Below are 19,432 nucleotides of genomic sequence, written 5' to 3' on the forward strand. Positions count from 1 at the left end.
GGGGACTTTTTCAGCATCCCCGAGGGTCTTGGGCCATCCCCAAGGATTTTTTTTGCCATTCCTGGGAATTTTTTGCCTTCCCGAAGGATTTTTTGGCTTCCCGGGGTATTTTTTCTGGTGGTGTTGGGGATTTTTGGGGCACCTCTGAGGATTTTCTGGGTATCCCTGAGGATTCTTCAGAATTCCTGGAACTTTTTTCAGAATTTCCGTGATTTTGGGGGGGGGACACGGACGTTTTTTGGTGTCATCAGGGATTTTTTTACTGCCATTCCCGGGATTTTTTTTTGTCTTCCCAGGAGATGTTTTTTTTTTTTTTTTGCTTCCCTGGGGATTTTTCAGCATTCCTGGGATTTTTTTCACAATTCCCAGGATTATTTTTTTTTGGGGGGGGGGGGGGCACCTCCATGCACTTTTTTGCTGTCCCCCGGGGATTTTTTTCACCATTCCCAGGGAGTTTTTTTTTCAGAATTTCCGGGGTTTTTTTGGGGGGGGGGCATTCCCGGGATTTTTTGGCTTCCCGGGGGATTTTTTTTTTTACCATCCCCCGGCGATTTTTATTATTTTTTTTTTTTTCCCCCCAGCATCCTCAGGGATTTTCCAGCACCCCGGGGAATTTTGAGGTGGGGGGTCGCCCTGGCTTTCCGCTCACCGCTTCCCGGCGCCTCCGTTCCTGCTCCCGCTTCCTGGCCATCTCCCGCTGCTGATCCAGCATGGACTGGGAGGACTGGGGCTGCGAGCTCTGGGCTTGGGGCGCCGCCGCTGCCGCCGCCGCTTGCTGCTGCTGCTGCTGCTGCTGCTGCTGCTGCTGCTGCTGTTGCTGCTGCTGCTGCTGCTGCTGCTGCTGCTGCTCCTGGCGCCGCCGCACCTCCTCGTGCACCCGGCGCGCCTGCTCCATGGCGTCCTCGTCCTCCCGGCTCCTGGCAAAGAAGCAGCGGGAGATGCCGTCACCCCCCGTGGTCTGGTCCCCCGGCGGCGGGGTCCAGCGGCCGGGGGGGGGATCGCGATGGGGACTGCGGCGTGAGAGGGGACGGGACGGGACGGGCGCCGCCACGGATCTGACGGGATCGTGCCACGAGGCAGGACCCCGCCGCAGACTGGATCAGAAACGTGCCGTGGGATTGGGCTGGATTTACGCCACGGGATGGGGTCGTGCCATGGATCAGATCGGTTTTATGCCACGACACGGGATTGGATTTGATTTATGCTGTAAGATTGGATCGTGCCACGGAACAGACCGGATTTGTGCCACGAGATCAGATCGCGCCCCGGATCAGATCGGATTAGTACCATGAGATCGGATCACGCCACGAGATCGGATGGGACTCGTGACACCAGGTGGGATGGCGCCACAGATTGGACGGGATTCGTGCCACGAAATGGGACGGTGCCGCAGATAGGACCTGCGCCACGAGACGGGACCATGCCACGGACCAGCGTGGATCGTGCAGGAGAGTGCACATCTCCCCACACCGTTGGCCAAGGTGAGGATGCCCCAAAACCCCTTCACCGTGGTGGTGGTGCTGGTGGTGATTGTGGTGGTTGTGGTGATTGTGGTGGTTGTGGTGATTGTGGTGATGGTGCTGGTGGTGGCGATGGTGCTGGTGGTGGTGATTGTGGTGGTGGTGCTGGTGGTGGTGGTGATTGTGGTGGTGGTGATGGCTGTGGTGATTGTTATGGTGATTGTGGTGGTTGTGGTGGTGGTGCTGGTGATGGTGCTGGTGGTGATTGTGATGGTTGTGGTGATTGTGGTGGTGGTGCTGGTGGTTGTCGTGGTTGTGGTGATTGTGGTGGTGGTGATGGCTGTGGTGATTGTTATAGTGATTGTGGTGGTGGTGCTGGTGGTGCTGGTGCTGGTGGTTGTGATTGTGGTGATGGTGCTGGTGGTGGTGATGGCTGTGGTGATTGTTATGGTGATTGTGGTGGTGGTTGTGGTGGTGGTGGTGGTGATGGCTGTGGTGATTGTTATGGTGATTGTGGTGGTGGTGCTGGTGGTGGTGGTTGTGGTGATTGTGGTGGTGGTGATGGCTGTGGTGATTGTTGTGGTGATTGTTATGGTGATTGTGGTGGTGGTGCTGGTGGTTGTGGTGATTGTGGTGGTGGTGATGGCTGTGGTGATTGTTATGGTGATTGTGGTGGTGGTGATTGTGGTGGTGGTGCTGGTGGTTGTGGTGATTGTGGTGGTGGTGATGGCTGTGGTGATTGTTATGGTGGTTGTGGTGGTTGTGGTGGTGGTACTGGTGGTGGTGATGGTGCTGGTGGTGCTGGTGCTGGTGGTTGTGGTGATTGTGGTGATGGTGCTGGTGGTGGTGATGGCTGTGGTGATTGTTATGGTGATTGTGGTGCTGGTGCTGGTGGTGGTGATTGTGGTGGTTGTGGTGATTGTGGTGGTGGTGATGGTGCTGGTGTTGATCGTGATGGTTATGACGGTTGTGGCTGTGGTGACTGTGGTGGTGACGGTGTTGATGGTTGTGGTGGTGATTGTGGTGGTGTTCATGATGGTGATGGTGGTGGTGGTCTCACCTCATCCTCTCCTGCTCCCGCCTCAGCCGCTCCTTCTCCCTTTCCACCTGCTCCGCCTGAGCCTTCAGCGCCTTCTCCCGCTCCTCCTTCTCCCGCGCCGCCCTCTTGAACTGCTCGAAGCTGTCGCTGGAGGACTTTGCCGTGGAGGATGGAGTGGTGGGATGTTTCTGGACCAAGCTCGCCCAGGAACCCATATTTTTGATCTTCAGGTCCTACAGAGACAAGGTTGGGTAGGTGAGGAAGAGCCCGGCCAGGGAGGGGAAGCCCATCCGGCAAACGCCCATCCCACTGCTGACGAAAAGCCGTTCCCCATGGAACACTTCCCTCATGGAAAGCCCTTTTGGTTTCCCGGGGCTGGAGGTGGCCAGAGGAGGGTGGTGGATCCACATTGGGCATCAACGTTGACCATCTCCTCCCCCAAAGCCAAGCAGGCAGCTCCAACAGCTTCCCGGGAATGCCAGGAGCGGGACCGGCTCCTCAGCACCTCCCATTTTCCACGCACCCTTGGAATCATGGAATGGTTTGGGGTGGAAGGGACCTTTAAAGGTCACCTGGTCCAACCCTCTGCCATGAAAGGGAGGATCTCCACCTAAATGAGGTTGCTCAAAGCTCCGTCCAACTTGACCTGGAACATTCCCAGGGATGGGGCATCTCCCACCTCTCCGGCAACCTGGGCCAGTGTCTCACCACCCTCAGCGTAAAATATTTCTTAGGTCCCATCGAAACCCAAACCCACCCTCTCCCAGTTTAAAACCGTTGCCCCTTGTCCTACAGGTCTTGGTCAAAAGTCTTTCTCCATCTTCCTTATAAGCCCCTTTATCTACGGAAAGGCCCCAAGGAAGTCTTCCTGGAGCCTTCTCCAGGCTGAAGAACCCCAACTCCCACAGCAGAAGGGGTCCAGCTCCTGGATCATCTTCACGGCCTCCTCTGGACCTGCTCCAAAAGGTCTGTTTCCTTCTTGTCCTGAGGACCCTGGAGCTGGACGCATGTCTCCAGGTGGGGGCCTCAGGAGAGCAGAGGGGGAGGATGCCCTCCCTCGACCTGCTGGCTACGCTTCTTCTGATGTAGCCCAGGACACAGTTGGCCAGGTCATGTTCAACTTTCCGTCCACCAACACCCTCAAGTCCTTCTCCATGGGGCTCCTTCTCCATCCCCTCACCCCCCAACCTGCACTGATACCCACCCAGGTGCAGGACCTTGGCCTTGGCCTTGTAGAACCTCCTGTAGAACCCCCTGAGGTTCTCACGGGCTCACTTCTGGAGCTTCTCCAGGTCCCTCTGGATGGCGTCCCATCCCTCAGCTTGGTAGGGGATCCCATCTCCACCTCTCCAACCCCCATCAGGTGTGTTCAACCTCCAACCAGGAAATTTGGAGGTGGAAAAATTCCAAATGGGAAATTTGGAGGTGGAGAACAACAAATCTTGGTTGTACACCAAAATTCAGGTGACCAACATGGCCCTGCTCAATTTTAGGAGCTTTAATTCTAAATTTTGGGAGGTTTTTTCCCAATTTTTGCCAGACGACGTTACCTTTTTGGGGGCGACGGGTGTTTTCGGCTCCTGTTTCTGCCGATCTTTTTCCTGCACTCCCGGCGGTGGGGGGTTTTGCTCCGGGGGTCTGATGACAGGTCGGCCCCCCTCCATGGGTTTCATCTCCGTCCCTAAAAACCAGTAGCTCCCATCAGTTTGTGGGGGTCTCCACCACCGAAACAGGGGGTGATGGGGGTCTCGGCCACCAAAATTGGGGGTGGTGGAGTCTCCATCATCAAAACCAGGAGGTTGATGGGGTCTCAGATACCAAAACTGGGGGTGACGGGGTCTCAGCCCCTGAAATGGGTGGTGATGGGGGTCTCAGCCCCCAAAATGAGGGGTGACAGGAGTCTCAAAACCCCAAACTGGGGCACGATGGGATCTCAGCCACCAAAACTGGGGGATGACGGGGTCTCAGCCACCAAAACTGGGGGCCAATGAGGTCTCCACCACCACAATGGAAGGTGATGGGGTCTCCACCACCAAACAGGGGGTGACGGGGTCTCCACAGCTGAAATGGGGGGGCGATGCGGGTCTCAGCACCCAAAATTGGGGGTGATGGGGTCTCAGCCCCTAAGATGGGTGGTGATGAGGGTCTCAGCCACCAAAAGCGGGGGACGACGACACCTGAAGGGTCACGTCCCTGGACTCACGTTGCGGGATGTGCGCGGGCGGTTTGATGCTCTCCGGGTGTTTCGGCGGATCTTGCCGCAACGGGGGACTGAAGGTCTCGTTACGGATGACGGGCGAATGCATCTTCTCCTCCTTCACCACCATGGGCTGCGACTGGACAACGGAGGCGGCTCGCATCTCCTGCCGCGATAACAAGAGGGTCAAGAAACGTCGGGCGACGCCCTTCCCTCGTCCCCACATCCCCCATTTCCCGATGCGAACTGCTGGCCAACGAACGGCCCCCTGAGCTTTCGGCGCTTGCTCCCAAGCGGGTGGCGGGAAGACGATGGTCCCCGTTGGTCGGGACCCCCCGGGGTTGGGTGCTCTGCTTTCCTTTTTACCTGTTTTTTTGGCTGGATAGTTTGTTGAGGTGGCGACTGGTGGACCAAACCCTGGAACTGCGGCATCTGTGGGGAATGCATCATGAGAGGGGAAGGGGCTTCCCTCAAGTGACCTGGGAACAGTTTGGCAGCAATCAGTTAACCGTCGTCACCACCGGCACGCCAAACATCACCCGAAAAACGCTGAGCGGCGCACGCCATTGCCCCGTGGGACAATCTCTCTTCCTGGCTGGTGGCCCTGGGATGTCCCCAGTGGACCCCAGCCACCTCCTCCACTGCCGCGAGCAAACGCCGGGGAGCAGAAGATGCTCCAAGGCCGTGTGGTGGCCTGTCCCGCCTTGCTGATGCCCGTTTGTGGTGTCCCCCCGTAATTTGATCCCTTCTGCTCATTCTTCTGGTGGTCCATCAATATTCCCGGCTGTAAAACCGGTCCCCCCGGGACACCCGGGCACCGACACCGCCCTGCCTGCTCCTCCCCCTGCCTGCACCTCTCCCTGCCCACAGCCATGGAGGCAGGACGAGTTGGCTCCATGAGCAACAGGAGGTTTTCGGGAGCCAGCAGGCTCCATCTCAGGCATCGCGTCCAAGCTGCCTGCGGCACCTCTGCAGGCAGGAGAAGCAGCTCCAAGCGCTGCCTGCCTTCACCTGGGCTCCATCCCTTCAAATCCCTGGATTCTGTCCTGCCCATGCCCGCAGGGATGACTTTGGGAGCAAAGACCCAACAGGCCACGACCTGCGGAACCACCGAGCGAACGCAGGAGCGAGACCTCCCCGAACCACCGAGGTTTTATGGGTGCCCGGTCTTCTAAGCACAACGCTGCCAGAGTTATGCCGGCCAGAGACGTTCTCCACTGGGAATGTCGGTGGTGGCACCACCGAGCCCACGGCAATCACGGAGATCTGGGATCTCCCAAGCCAACCTTGAAGGCTGAGCCCCATGGCCACATTCTCTCAGCTGCTTCCTCCCATTTCTGGGGTGGCTGGAGGTCATCCCACTGTGTGTCCCCCTAGATCCTCCCTTCTCCTCCTCTGCCCGGCAGCCGAGCAGCTGCGTTTATCGGAGGCCGTGCTCTGAAAAATGCCGGGAAACCCCCATGGGGCACCCACAGCCCTGACATCCTCCAAGAGCCCGGAGCCTCCTCAAGAGAGACCACCCAATGCTGGCACCCAGCCGGGACGGCGATGGACGCGAGGCCAGCGCTCTCCAACATCAGAGCTCCACCGAGACTCAAAAACTTGAGATCCCTGAGATCTTCAAAGATTTGAGATCCCCAGCTTCCTCAAAAACTTGAGACTCTCAAGATCCTCAAAAATTTGAGACCCTGGAAAATTTGAGACCCTCAAGATCCTCAAAAACGAGGTCCTTGAGTTCCTCAAGGATTTGAGAACCTCAAGATCCACAAATATTTGAGATCCTCAAAAATTAGATCCTTGAGATCCTCACAAATTTAACAGCCTTGTTCCTCAAAAATTTGAGATCAAGATCCTCAAACACTTCAGATCCTCAAAACCTTGAGATCCTTGAGTTGCTCAAAGATCTGAGAACCTCAAGACCCTCAAAAATGAGATCCTCGAGATCCTCAAAAACTTGAGATCCTCGGAAACTTGAGATCCTTAAGTTCATCAAAGATCTGAGAACCTTGAGATCCTCAAAATCTTAAAACACTTGAGCTCCTTGAGTTTGTCAAAGATCTGAGAACCTCGAGATCCTCAAAAATGAGATCGAGATCCTCAAACACTTGAGCTCCTCAAAACCGTGAGCTCCTTGAGATTCGAGATGGGAAGAGGCTTTGCCCAGGCAGTTACATCAGGCTCTGGCTAACCAGGACTTCTTCTGCACCCACGACCGTCTACCAACAGGTGCCGGTGGAGCTTGGAGGACGCATGGAAACCGCCCCACCGCCCCGTACCCCCCCTCCTCGTCACGCAATGCCACTTGGCTCAAGCCGTAGACTCAACCGCCGTCCCTGACTCCCGCTCACCGGTCGAGTAGGGATCAGGCTTATGGTGCCGCGGCGACGGGTGATGCTGGATGACCTGCTGCGGTTTGGCCGGCTGCGGTGGCGGGGGCGGCGGGGGCGGCTGCGGGGGCGGATGTTGCTGCGGCGGCGGTTGGGGTTGGGGGATGTGGGATGGGAAGGGCATGGGTTGCATGTGCATGGGCCGCGGCGGCGGCTGGTGCTGCAGCTGCTGCACCGCGGGGTGAGCCGGCGGCTGCAGGGGCGGCTGCGGTTGCGACTGGACCTTCACTGAAGGGAGAAGAGGAGTCTGCGGCTGCACTTTCTGCAGCTGCTGAAGGTAGAGCTGCATCTGGCTGGTGCTCAGAGGCAGGTTGTGGTGCGGCGGAGGAGGTTCTTCGTCCTCCAGCAGGACCTGGGGAGGCTGGGGCAGAGGCGGCTGAGGAAGCATGGGCTGCTGGCTGATGGCCGGCGAGACGGCCGGTGGACGCGAAGGCTTCGGGGGTAACGCCGCGGCTCGGTTACTGGGTCTCGAGGGCTGCTGAGGCAGAGCGTTGTGCAAAGCTGAGGAGAAAGGGAAGGAGATGAGAGATGGCTTGAGAGGTGGGGTCGTGTCAACCTCATGAGGTCCAACCAGGCCAAGTGCAAGGTCGGGGCAATTCCAAGGCCAAATCCAGGCTGGGCAGAGAATGACCGGAGAGCAGCCCTGAGGAGAAGCACTTGGGGGTGTTGGTGGGGGAGAAGGTGGCCAGAACCCCCCGCAGCCTGGGCTGCATCCCCAGCAGCGTGGGCAGCAGGGCAAGGGGGGGATCCTGCCCCTCTGCTCCGCTCGGGGAGACCCCCCTGCAGCGCTGCCTCCAGCCCTGGGGCACCAACAGCAGAAGGACACGGAGCTGTGGGAGCGGGGCCGGAGGAGGCCCCGGAGATGCTGGGAGGGCTGGAGCCCCTCTGCTGTGGGGCCAGGCTGAGAGAGCTGGGGGGGGGTCAGCCTGGAGAAGAGAAGGCTCCGCGGAGACCTCGGAGCCCCTTCCAGTCCCTAAAGGGGCTCCGGGAAAGCCGGGAAGGGACTCTGGAGCAGGGAGGGGAGCCGTGGGACGAGGGGGAAGAGTTTTACACTGGAAGAGGGAGATTGAGATGAGATCTGGGGAAGAAATTCTTGGCTGTGAGGGGGGTGAGCCCCTGGCCCAGGTTGCCCAGAGAAGCTGTGGCTGCCCCATCCCTGGAGGGGTTCAAGGCCAGGTTGGCCGGGGCTTGGAGCAACCTGGGCTGGTGGGAGGTGTCCCTGCCCAGGGCAGGGGGCGGCACTGGGGGGGTCTTTACGGTCCCTTCCCACCCAAACCGTTCCACGATTCTATGAGATGGTGGCACCACGGACATCCGGAGCGGAGAACCTCCCCTCGCCCAGCCACCGCCCCGGTCATCCTCCAGGAGGACTAAAAACCCACCCGACGCCATCCTCTTCCTCCCATCGTGAGGAAGGACCACGCTGTTGGGCTCGTCTCAAGAAGCCACGCTCACCTGGAGGAGACACCACGGCATGCTGGTTGAGGTGGGGAGGAGTGCTGTGCTCGGGCGGCTGGGGGAGATGGGGCGGCATCTCCGGTTGAGGGAGATGCATGATGGGTTGGGTGAAATGCGTCATGGTGTCGAACATGTTCCCCGGCAGCGGGTGCTCCAGGACGGGGACTTGCGCGGGGACGAAAGGCGGAGGAGAAGACTTCATTGGCGGAGGAGCTTGTTGAGGGACGGGCGGCGGCGGGGGCGGCGGCGGGGGCTGCTGGGGTGGTAACGGCTGCGGCGGTAACGGCTGCGGTGGCGGCGGGGGCGGAGGGGGCTGCTGCGGCTGCGGTGGTGGAGGGGGCTGCGGCGGCGGCGGTTGCTGCTGCACCGGTTGATGGTGGTGATGGTGATGCTAAGGGAGGGAAAAAACCACCGGTGAGTTACTTAAGCACCGTTTTGGTCAACAAAAACACTTTCTTGGCCAACAAAAACACCTTCTTGGCCATGGAAAACACCTTCTTGGCCAACAAAAACACCTTCTTGGTCAATGAAAACACCTTCTTGGCTATTGAAATCACCCTCCCGGTGACCAAAATGCCTTCCTGGTCACTGAAACGCCCTCCCGGTCACCAAAATCCCTTCCTGGTCAATGAAGAGCCCCCATGGCCACCGAAATGCCTCCCCAGTCCCCAGATCACCTTCCCTGTCATCCAAGTGCCCTCCCAGTCACCGAAACACCGTCCCAGTCACCAAAACCACCTTCCCAGTGTCCCTTTCACCCCACCCCCCCCCCATTCGGGCTGGCTCAGGAGAGCTCCCAAGCAAAACCAAGTGGCCAAGCAAAGGGAGGGCATGGACCCAGCCGAGCGTGTCGGCATTCCCGGCACTCCCGAACCTCCCCAGGGATTCGATCCCAACTCAAGGGAGATGAAAAGGACGTTCCGTCTCCTACCTTTTTTTGTTCTCGCCCCGAATGCCCTTTTTTCTTCAATTTCGGTGCCATTTCTGCCAAAAAAAGACAAGAAAGGGGAACAGAGCAAACGTTAGTACCGCAGCGGTGCCGCTCTTCCCCATCGCCCCCCGAAGAACCCAACGGCACCGATTCAGGACCAACGACGGCAAAGGAGACGGTTTTAGGCATCGATGGTGCTGGATTTCCCCGGGGACCCCTTGCCCGGAGGCTGGGGGGGGGTTTCACCGTCATGCTGTCGTGACCCGATAGCAAAAAGGAGTGGACAATGAAGGCGAAGACCCCTCAGTCTCCTTCCACCGGTGTCTTCGCGGTGGAAAAGGACCCAACGGCCAAGAAAAACCATTGCTCAACCAGACTCAGCTATTCCAGGAATGCCGCCTTGCTCCGAAGGGGGAGATAAGGAGCGAGAAACTTGGCAGGAGGAATATAAAAAAATACGGTATCAAATATCCCGGCTACGCAAACAGCAATTTTCCATCCCCCTTTCCTCCTCAATCCGTGAGGGTATGGGTTTGCTTCCCGCGGGATGATCTCTCACGCCTCCTCCCCTCCCGAGATATTTTTAAAGCATCGTCACTGAAAACAACTGGCTTGAGTTTGGGTCCAGGGCGACGATTTCCCAGGATTTCCTCCACAAACCATGCCAAGAAATAAGAGAAATAACAAAAATACATCGTCCCAGAATGCTCATCCAGCCCCAAAAATCCCTCGGCGGTGGGATTTTTGCCTGCATTTGGCACGGTGTTTGGACGTGCCCGGCAAAACGCAACAGATAAAACCCTCGCAGCGACAATTCTTGGCGGGGGGATGGGGTGGTCTCCAGGGAGCATTTCCCAAATAGGATTTTCCCTTAAATCCCTCCAGAAATTGATTTAATTTCTTAATTAAACTTAAGTTTAAAGTTCTTTCTTTAATTTCTTAAGTCTTAAGTCACTCAGCACTGGTGACCAGTATGAGCACTGGACGCCGGGTGATGGGCTGTGCCGGTCCAGCGGCACCGTTTGCAGATTTTAAGGCTGAAGTAGATAAAAAAAGTAGTTTTCCGGGGGAAAAATGCCAACTAAAAAATAGCTGGGAAGGGGAGAAGGGAAAATCCCAGCACTGGGCGCTCGGCTCCTCTTGATCTGCCTAAAAATGTTTGGGTTTAAATATAAGAAGTTTTGGGGTTCAAGGTGGAAAAGGGTTTTTGAGCCCGCGGTTGATGATTCTTGACGTTACACAGCCCAGATCCAGCGGATCCGTGGATAACGGAAGAGCAGGATTAAAATGGGAAGAGGAGAGGGGGGATTCTTCAGAGCATCACGATGCTGGGCTTGAGTGATCACGGATTTGGATGGGCATCTGTGGCTCTGGATGGGTGGCCACGGCTCTGGTTGAGTGTCCACGGCTCCGGTTGGGTGTCCATGGATCCAGATGGGCATCCCTGGCTCCAGGTGGGTGGCCGTGGGTCCAGATGGGTTTCTGTAGCTCCAGCTCAGTCTGGAGAAAAGAAGGCTCCGAGGAGACCTCAGAATGGCCTACCAGGATCTTAAGGGGGCCAACAAGAAAGCCGGGGAGGGACTTTTTAGGATGTCGGGTCATGGTAGGACTGGAGGGAATGGATTAAAGCTAGAGCTGGGTCGATTCAGACTGGACGTTAGGAAGAAGTTCTTCACCATGAGGGTGGTGAGACACTGGCCCAGGTTGCCCAGAGAGCTGGTGGAAGCCCCGTCCCTGGGAGTTTTTAGGGCCAGGCTGGACGGGGCTCTGAGCAACCTGCTCTAGTGGGAGGTGTCCCTGCCCAGGGCAGGGGGGTTGGAACTAGATGATCTTTAAGGTCCCTTCCAACCCTGACGATTCGATGATTCTATGATGGGCATCCGTGGCTCAAGAAGAGCGTCCGTGGATCTGGCTGGGCCTCTGTAGCTCCAGATGGGCATCCATGGATGATACAAGAGGGCACCCCCAAATCCTGATTGGCATCCAGGGCTCCAGATGGGTGGCCACAGCTCCGGATGGGTGTCCATGGAGCCCAATTGGCATCCACAGCTCTGGACGAGTGTCCATGGCTCAAAACGGGCATCCACAGATCCAGACAAATGTGGGAGCAGACCCACCTTCCAGAAAGGCCAAGATCTGATGTCCTCTTCCGTCAAGACGAGAAGCGCTTTGCAGGGCTTCACCGCTCATTGCGCTGATGCTGGAGAAGCCAGGACAAGAAGCGGAGAGAAGTTTCTCAAGCAAATGTTCCCTACGGATAAGACACGTCCGGGCGCAGCTCTCGGGGAGCAGACGTGGCTGCATGGAGGCCCCCAATTTCTGCCTTGTCCTATTTAATCGGGATAAAACCACTCATGGGATGGTGAAGAAACCCCCAAATCGGGAGAAATCTGCAGAGCGCAGGTGTCGGGTGGCAAGAGGAGAAAAGCTGCGGACTAAGCCAGGATCAGGAGGGATTAAGCATCGGTTCCTGAAAAAGCCGCATGATACGGCTGAACACATCCCTGCTCCGATTTTGGGTGGGAAGAGGAGCTGTTACGGCTCAACTGTGAGCAACGGCTGCTCCAAAACCCACTTCTTCTCCGGTATTGCTCCTTCGGGGAAGACGGTCGTGCTCTTCTCCATCCATCCTCCGACGTGCCACAACCTGGCGGTTCTCCCAGGGGAGCTTTTTCGGCATAGGCTTTGCCATCGTTCTTGGAACAAGCTGAATATCGTCACAACGAACTGAGGCAAGACCTTGGAGGAACAGAATGGGCAGATCCCACCACTTGAATCACCCGCTCAACCGCAACCGTGGCTGAAAGCATCTGCTGACGAATGCACGCTTTGGGAGACCCTTCACCAAGAAGACAAAGCCAATGGAGACCAGGAGAAGCAAAGCCACAACTGCCTTGGGGTAATCACCAGGTGGCACTGGTGATTTCAGAGACACGACGGGCCTCGTTAACCAAACTGAAGGATGAACCTTCACTGTTGAAGATGGTTGTTGCGTTACAGTTAGTATCATGTGGTTCAGCATCTCCCCAGGGATCAAGGGCAACGAGAAGAAGGCCTGTCTGATCTCCAACCCTGATGGTGTTTCACACTGGCCAGAGACGTCTTCCCCAAGAAGACGAAGCCAATGGAAACCATGAGCAGCAAAGCCAGAATGGTCCCAGGGGTATCGCCCAGTGGCATTGGTGACTTTGGAGATGCCAACCCCACCAAAGGATGAAGCTTCTTCAACGTTGAAGATGGTTGTTGGGTTACAGTTGGCGTTGTGTGGTTCAACATCTCTACCAGTGATTCCCCGGGGATCAAGAGCACCGAGAAGAAGCCCCGTCCCAACTCCGACCCTGATGGCATTTCACACTGGCCAGAAATGTCTTCACCAAGAAGACGAAGCCAATGGAGACCATGAGCAGCAAAGCCAGGATGGTCCCAGGAGGATCACCTGGTGGCATCGGTGACTTCGGAGATGCCAACCCCAACGAAGGATGAAGCTTCTTCGCGGTTGAAGATCGTAACAGTTGGCGCTGCGAAGTTCAACATCTCTGCTGGTGTCTCCCCGGGGAGCAAGGGTCCCATCTCTGACCCCGACGCCATTTCATGCCGGCCGGTTAAATCTCATCCGCGAGGCTAAAAATCACCGAGGTTAAAGAAAAAGGTAATTTCCTTGATGTCATTTCAAGATGTTTTTAGAGCAGAAAAGGGTAAATCGGTGCACGAGGCTCTGCTCCTGCCGGTGTGTCAGCAGCCCCGGGTGTATGTTTTTATTTTTCCCTAAATCCTCATCTTTTACGCCCACCCAAATTCACCCGGAAGGGCAAAACACCGACATACGGTTCACTCTCATCATAATCGCCACAGTATTGGTTAAAATTCCATGACTATACAAAAAAGTGTATTTTCCGTAGCAATTTTTTGATTTTGTTATTTATTGATTTTATTCTTTAAAAAGAAAAAATGTCAAAGCTATACAATTTTTCTCTGGTTTTCTTTTTTTTTTTTGTTTGTTGCGGGGGGAAGAAGCTGGTGGTTACATGGCTGCAAAATCCCGAAGCATGCAGAGAGAGTATAAAAATAAACAGATTTATATAAAGTATTTGTAGCAGAGTAAGGTTAAGTGTGTGTGTGTGGGGGAAAATCTAAATAAAAGCGGTTACGGAAAACAGTCCGTTCTTAGTTAAATTCATCCCTATTTTCCAAATCCGGTGCGTTCGGGCAAAAAATAGATCTAGAATTACAAGCGTGCTAAAAACATGCAGTTACACATTCCAATAAAATCACGATCCCACGTCATTCCCCCTGCGTTTCCCAGGAAAATAACGGACTTCCTTGGGGAAAATGTAATAAATGCTAAAAGCGACTGGAGGCTAAAACCAAAACAACCCCCAAAAGCAACTTTTTGATATAATATCGATTATAAATATGATTGTTCTGATATAGAAGGGAAGCTCTATTAAGTTTTAAGGCAGCAGAGGTGCGACGGGGCCTCCTGGATTTGGTGGTGAATGTGTTTTTTTTAGTGGAAAATATTAATTTTAACTAATTCTGCTCTTGGAGATGGGAGCGGTGGCTTCATCCGCCCTACGGACCCCATGAATTTCCCCCCCAAAATTGAGAATGCCGGTGTCTGCGACGCGGCTGTTGTGGAACGATTGGGTCAGCCATAATTCTCAAAATCCCATTAAAGACACCAAAATTCCCCTAATTTCACCCCAAAGGCGCTTGACGGGGTGTTGGATGCGGCACCTGAAGGGATGCTCAACCCGGAGCCTGCACAAAGACTCCGCCGCGGCAAAGACGCGTTGCTGGCGGAAAACTGGGACCCCCCCGGCATCACCGCGAGGTGCCGTACGGCACCCGGGAGCCTCTTCGGTGAGACTCAACCCGACGCAAAGCCACCGGGAAGCGTTTCTAGGGTAAAACTAAAGGGATTTGGGTTTTTCTCAGCAGCATTATCGGCGTAAAGCCACGCGCCGGGTGGTGAAGGAGTGACACCAAATCCTTCGCACCGTACTCCACGGGCGAGAAACCGAGCCCGGGAACAGGGCAAAAAAGGAGGAAATTCTTTCCAAAGTCTTGAAAAAAATAAATGCGGATTAAACCTTTAAATCAAACCCAAGCGCCTGCAAATTAAACCAGGGGAATTTGGAATTAAACCCAGGGAATTTGGGATTAAACCCAGGGAATTTGGGATTAAACTCAGGTAGGTATCCGTAAATTAAACCTGGGCACCGCTGGACTAAACCCCGTGGATTAAGACCGGATTTTTTTGAATTAAAACCAAATGTTTGGGAATTAAACCCGGGCACCTGCAGATTCCAGGTACCCGTGAATTAAACCTGGGTAATTTGTGAATTAAACCCGGGTATTTGGGAATGAAACCGGGGTGTTTGTGAATCAAACCCGGTATTTGTGAATTAAACCCGGTATTTGTGAATTAAACCCGTGTACCTGCAATTCAAAGCTGGGCACCCGTGAATTCTGATGAACTTTGAATTAAACCCCGGGCACCCGCTAATTAAACCCAATTACTTGCCATTTAAACCCCGATACCTCGGAATTAAACGCGCGGGATCTTCAACTCGGGAGACGCCAGCTCCTTATTACCCAGCCCCCCGTTAACGCCTCTCCTCCTAACGCCAGAGCCGAGAACTCGTTAGCAAAAGCGCCTAATGATTCCCCGAAATCAGCTCCGTGAGCCCCCCCCAAAAACGAGTTTTCCAGCTCTAACGCCGGATTTAATCCTTTGTTAAAGATAACGGCGCCACTGATGCCTTGAGGACGCTGCCAAGCCTTTGCCTTCACCCAACTGCATAAAACACGCCCAAAACCGGTATTTTCCGAAGGAAATTTCAGAAAATAAGCAAAATCAGGCGTTCGCGACCCAACGGAGGCTTAGCTTTAATTGCTAAAGTCTTAATCGCTACTAATAATCAGTGCAGCTGCATGATTTCTCCCCCCGCCCCCAGTGGGTATATTGGGTCCTGGGAAACGTTTCCTGAAATATTTGGGGGACGAAATAACGCGAGCGATGAGGATGAAGAGGGAGAGCCCTTCCTTTTTGCCTTTAAACCCCCCCAAATTCAGCGCCTACCAAAAATTCGCCAGATTTCAAGCTGCCCGAGCCCAAACGCCAACGCTCAACCTACCCTGGATGCTTCCAGGATGGAGTCGGGGGGGGGGGGAGTGTGTAATTTGCATCCACTAATTACTAATTAGAACACGTTAAACCGGAATAACCCTCTCGATCGGCACCTCCGGTTTCTCAGAGCTGAAGGCGAAGGCTCAGTCCCAGCTCCAACGCTACAAAACCGGTATTATTTTTATTTTCCCTCCCTTTGAAGCCTCCTCTTTTCCCGGTTTTGGCCAATTTTTGGCCAAACGCTCCCAATTTTATAAAATAACGTGTTGAAATTGCCAGCCACGTGGAGGGATGGAGCCGTCGCATGGATTCAAGGGGGGGAAATACAAATCATTCCGATTTTAAAAAGCTGGGGGTTGCAAAAAGGCAAGAGGCGGGGTCGTGGGAGCCGCTGCCGAGCAGCGAACCCGCACTTTTAAAAGAGAATGAAAAGGGAGTCGCAATTAATTGCAATTAAATCTACCTTACAATTTCATCGCATCTGCTCGTGTGCGTTAGCGCCAACCGCCTCCGTTTTCGTTACGGTAAACGCAAGCAAACGCAAAAACCAAGGCCAAAAAAGCCGCGTCGCCGACGTTCGGCACCGATTTTCGAGTCACAAACATTTATCGCGTGGAATTACCCCACCGTGGGGCGGTCGGGGGAGCGGGGGCGCAAATAAAAACCTCGTTAACAGAAAAGAAGATCGTGAAGGTGCCAGATCTCATTAAAAATCGCAGGGCAAATTTTGAAGCTTACCAGGGAATTTGAAATTTGATTTCTCCGCTTAAGCCAGCGCCGGCGTTGCCACCATTATCCTCCCGGAAAAATATTAATAGATGTAAATATTTTAGAGCGGCCAAACTAAACCGCCCCCGTCCCTCTCGGGGTTATTAAATCAAACACACGCCCTGAAAAATGTGTCCTCCGACGTCTTAAAAGGTCTTTGAAAAGGTTTTAAAATGTCTCAGAGACTTAAAGCACCTTAAGGGGTCTCTGAAAAGGTCTTAAAACATCTTAAAGTGTCCTAAAAGGTCTTTAAAAGGTCTTAAAACGCCTTAAAGCATCTTAAAAGGTCTTTTAAAAAGTCTGAAACCACCTTGAAGAAACGTAGAGCACCTCATACGGTCTTTTAAAAGGTCTTAAAATGACTTAAAGGGTCTTAAAAGGTCCTTTTAAAAGTCTCAAAACATCTTCAAGTGACCTAAAGCACATTAAAAATTCTTCAAAAGCTCTTAAAACACCTTAAAACGTCTTTAAGAGTCTTAAAAGGTCTTTTAAAAGGACTTAAAATACAACTTAGAAGTGATTCCCGGGATGGAGATCGACGGGACACGGGGCAAATCCCTGCGCTGAAGGGTTTCCTTCGTGTATTTTAATCGGAAAGGGGAGGAAAAAATGGTTTAGGAGAGCAAAAACGCACCACGCACTGGCAATTAATTAATTAAACGAGACAAATTCTCTTAATTAACCTCCTACCCCAAGCATTACGGGTGGGTTTCATCCCCTGAGGGGGATAATTCCAAGGGTATCCATGCCGGAGCCGCACTGGGCGGATAACGCCCGTCTACGTTGGCCAAATGAAGCCCAAACACTCCCAACCGCGTTGGCCAACGCCGCAGAAAACATCGGATTTGGGGAAAAACAGCAAAAAAACCCAGGATGAAAACATTTAAAAACTCAAAACGCAAGAGCAACCCGCGCTCCTCCGCATCCGCCCAGCCACCGTTTTGGGGAGAAAGACTCAAAAAAGAGCATTTTCCACTCAATCCAAAGGCTGCTTTTTGCCCGGAGGAGATTTTTGGTGCTTTTCTAGGTTTTCCTCATTTTTTTCTATTTTTTTCTAATTTTTTTCGAGGTTTTTCTAATCATAGCGCCGCTCATTGACACTGCATCCCGAAAATTCCCACCTTCCCACCTGGCATCGCCCACCACCGCACTCCAGAGGGAGCCCCGAGATCGCCCCTAGAAACCATCGCCCCAAAATCCATCCTGGTGGAAGAAGATCCCACGATCCCGTCGAGTATCTTCGGGAGGGGGAAAAAAAAAATAGAAGAATTTGAACTAAAATGCAAATTTGGAGATTTACAGCCGACAGGTTTAGCGGGGAAATTTTCTCGGACGGGGTTCTGTTGGGAAACGGGATTCCGGCTCTGGATTTGGGATGAGTTGGCGTTGGGCAAGGTCAACGCTCCGCCAAAGGAGCATCGTTTTGGTTGACGGGATGGCGAACTTGGGAGAAATGAAGATAAATCGGATAAAAAAGACTCAATTAAGCGCATAAATACGGCAAGTTTTGCTGTGCCCCGTCACGCAAAAGAATTTAGCACCAAAGAATTCCATTTTCTGATTGCCGCGCGTCACCCTGAAACGCTCCACCGAAACTTCTCAGCCTCCTCTAAGATAAAAAAAAAAGACCGATTCTATTAAAAATACATAAAAACAGGTAAATATGTTCAATGGTATCAGAATCCCAACATCTCCCAGATAAAAACATCCCCAAAAAGTAGAGGATCGCTGGGAATCATGGCCCGCACCGCTCAAAGGTGAGTCTGATCTTTATTTTTTGGGGCTAATTTTATTTTTGGGGGATTTCTGCTCCTTCTTCTGGTGCCGTTTCCCCTGCACACCCGACCCAGCTCCGACAAGGTATCCCGATTATTTTCTCCTACTTTCCCAACCCATCGGAGATGATTTAAGTCTTACCATCGACTTAAAATGCTGGGATAAGCCCGGCTTAAAACCGGCTTTAAGTGACGACGCAGATTTTTCTTCCCTAAAAACCAACGCGAGCAAGAAAAGCAGAATAATTAAGAAAAAAAATATGAGAAAAGCCTCATTTCAGCCCGAACGATGGTGGTAGGGGGGAGAAGGCGAGAGTTCTGCAGAGCAGATGCTGCTCCGGCGATCAAAAAATTAATTTTAAATAATTTAAAATCTGAAATTAAATTTTAAATAATTTAAAAATTTAATTTAAAATCCTTTTCCTTGATGTAAAAATCCAGCTTTTCTACGTAAAACCCCGTTTCCTCTGTCCGTCTCCATCTTTTTTCGTGGCGCAAGCGGTGCTGGGGGAAACGGTTTAAGCGTCTCTTTGGAGGGAAAAATACAGTGTTTTTTTCCTACAAATACCGATTTTGGGGATTCTGCAGACAACGGGTTTTGCCTCCCGCGCTCACGGCCAAGTTCAGCAAAGAAAATCTTCGGAAAAAATCAACGTATTTGGCTTAAAACGGGACATGTTGTCCCCGTCGAGCCCCAAAACGGGCTGCGTATTGATGATTTTTTTTTTTTTTAAATTATAGAGAAAAACAAAAACAACAAAAAAAAAAAAGAAAAAGAATTAAAAGACCGAGCCAGGAATGAAAACGTATTTATTTATACAGAAACCAGGACTGAGGCGTTAAAGAAGCTGCGTCTAACCTGTTTCCGAATCTTCGCTGTCGGAGGAGCTGGACTCGCTGCTGCTCTCGGACTCGGAGGAGGAAAATCCCTTCATTTTCGAGGAGCCGGCGACGACGTCCACTTTCTCTGCTGCAAGGGGACAAGGCGACATCGTTAAGGGCTAATTCATTAATACTCCCCCCCCTACACCTCCCCCAAAGGAGCTTCCTCCCGCCGGGCTGCGCCAAACGGGGCTGAAAACCCCATTGAGTCGATTTTTCGGTGCATGAGTTTGGCGGGGGAAGGAGGCGGCAGGAGGCTGAGGCAGAGGAGAAGCATCAAATTGCTTTTTTTGTTAATCGCTTAAATGAGAATAATCAGAATACAGCGAGAATCGAGACGAGCGAAGAAAAAAAATTATTCCATTTCCTTCGCTTAGAAGCGTAACCTTGTCCTTTCTGAAT

The 19,432-nt window shown here is 53.2% G+C and overlaps 1 protein-coding gene across 13 annotated transcripts in view; it reads right to left on the reverse strand.

Moving 5' to 3' along the window:
* BRD4 (bromodomain containing 4) overlaps nucleotides 1–19,432 on the reverse strand; it is a 79,219-nt gene that overhangs the window by 1,579 nt on the left and 58,208 nt on the right. For 11 of the 13 annotated variants that reach the window (XM_074566912.1, XM_074566916.1, XM_074566909.1 and 8 more), the window contains 9 exons: nucleotides 19,008–19,118; nucleotides 9,473–9,525; nucleotides 8,539–8,932; nucleotides 7,045–7,584; nucleotides 5,063–5,175; nucleotides 4,703–4,862; nucleotides 4,050–4,180; nucleotides 2,521–2,732; nucleotides 650–917 (listed from right to left, as the gene is read on the reverse strand). In XM_074566912.1, the coding sequence (XP_074423013.1) occupies nucleotides 650–917; nucleotides 2,521–2,732; nucleotides 4,050–4,180; nucleotides 4,703–4,862; nucleotides 5,063–5,175; nucleotides 7,045–7,584; nucleotides 8,539–8,932; nucleotides 9,473–9,525; nucleotides 19,008–19,118 (1,982 nt within the window). Of the gene's footprint in view, nucleotides 1–649; nucleotides 918–2,520; nucleotides 2,733–4,049; nucleotides 4,181–4,702; nucleotides 4,863–5,062; nucleotides 5,176–7,044; nucleotides 7,585–8,538; nucleotides 8,933–9,472; nucleotides 9,526–18,941; nucleotides 19,119–19,432 lie in introns of those variants that run through there. The other 2 variants (XM_074566921.1, XM_074566919.1) reach the window with 1 other exon arrangement.

This window comes from Larus michahellis, chromosome 25 (assembly GCF_964199755.1).
Source record: "Larus michahellis chromosome 25, bLarMic1.1, whole genome shotgun sequence".
Taxonomy (NCBI): domain Eukaryota; kingdom Metazoa; phylum Chordata; class Aves; order Charadriiformes; family Laridae; genus Larus; species Larus michahellis.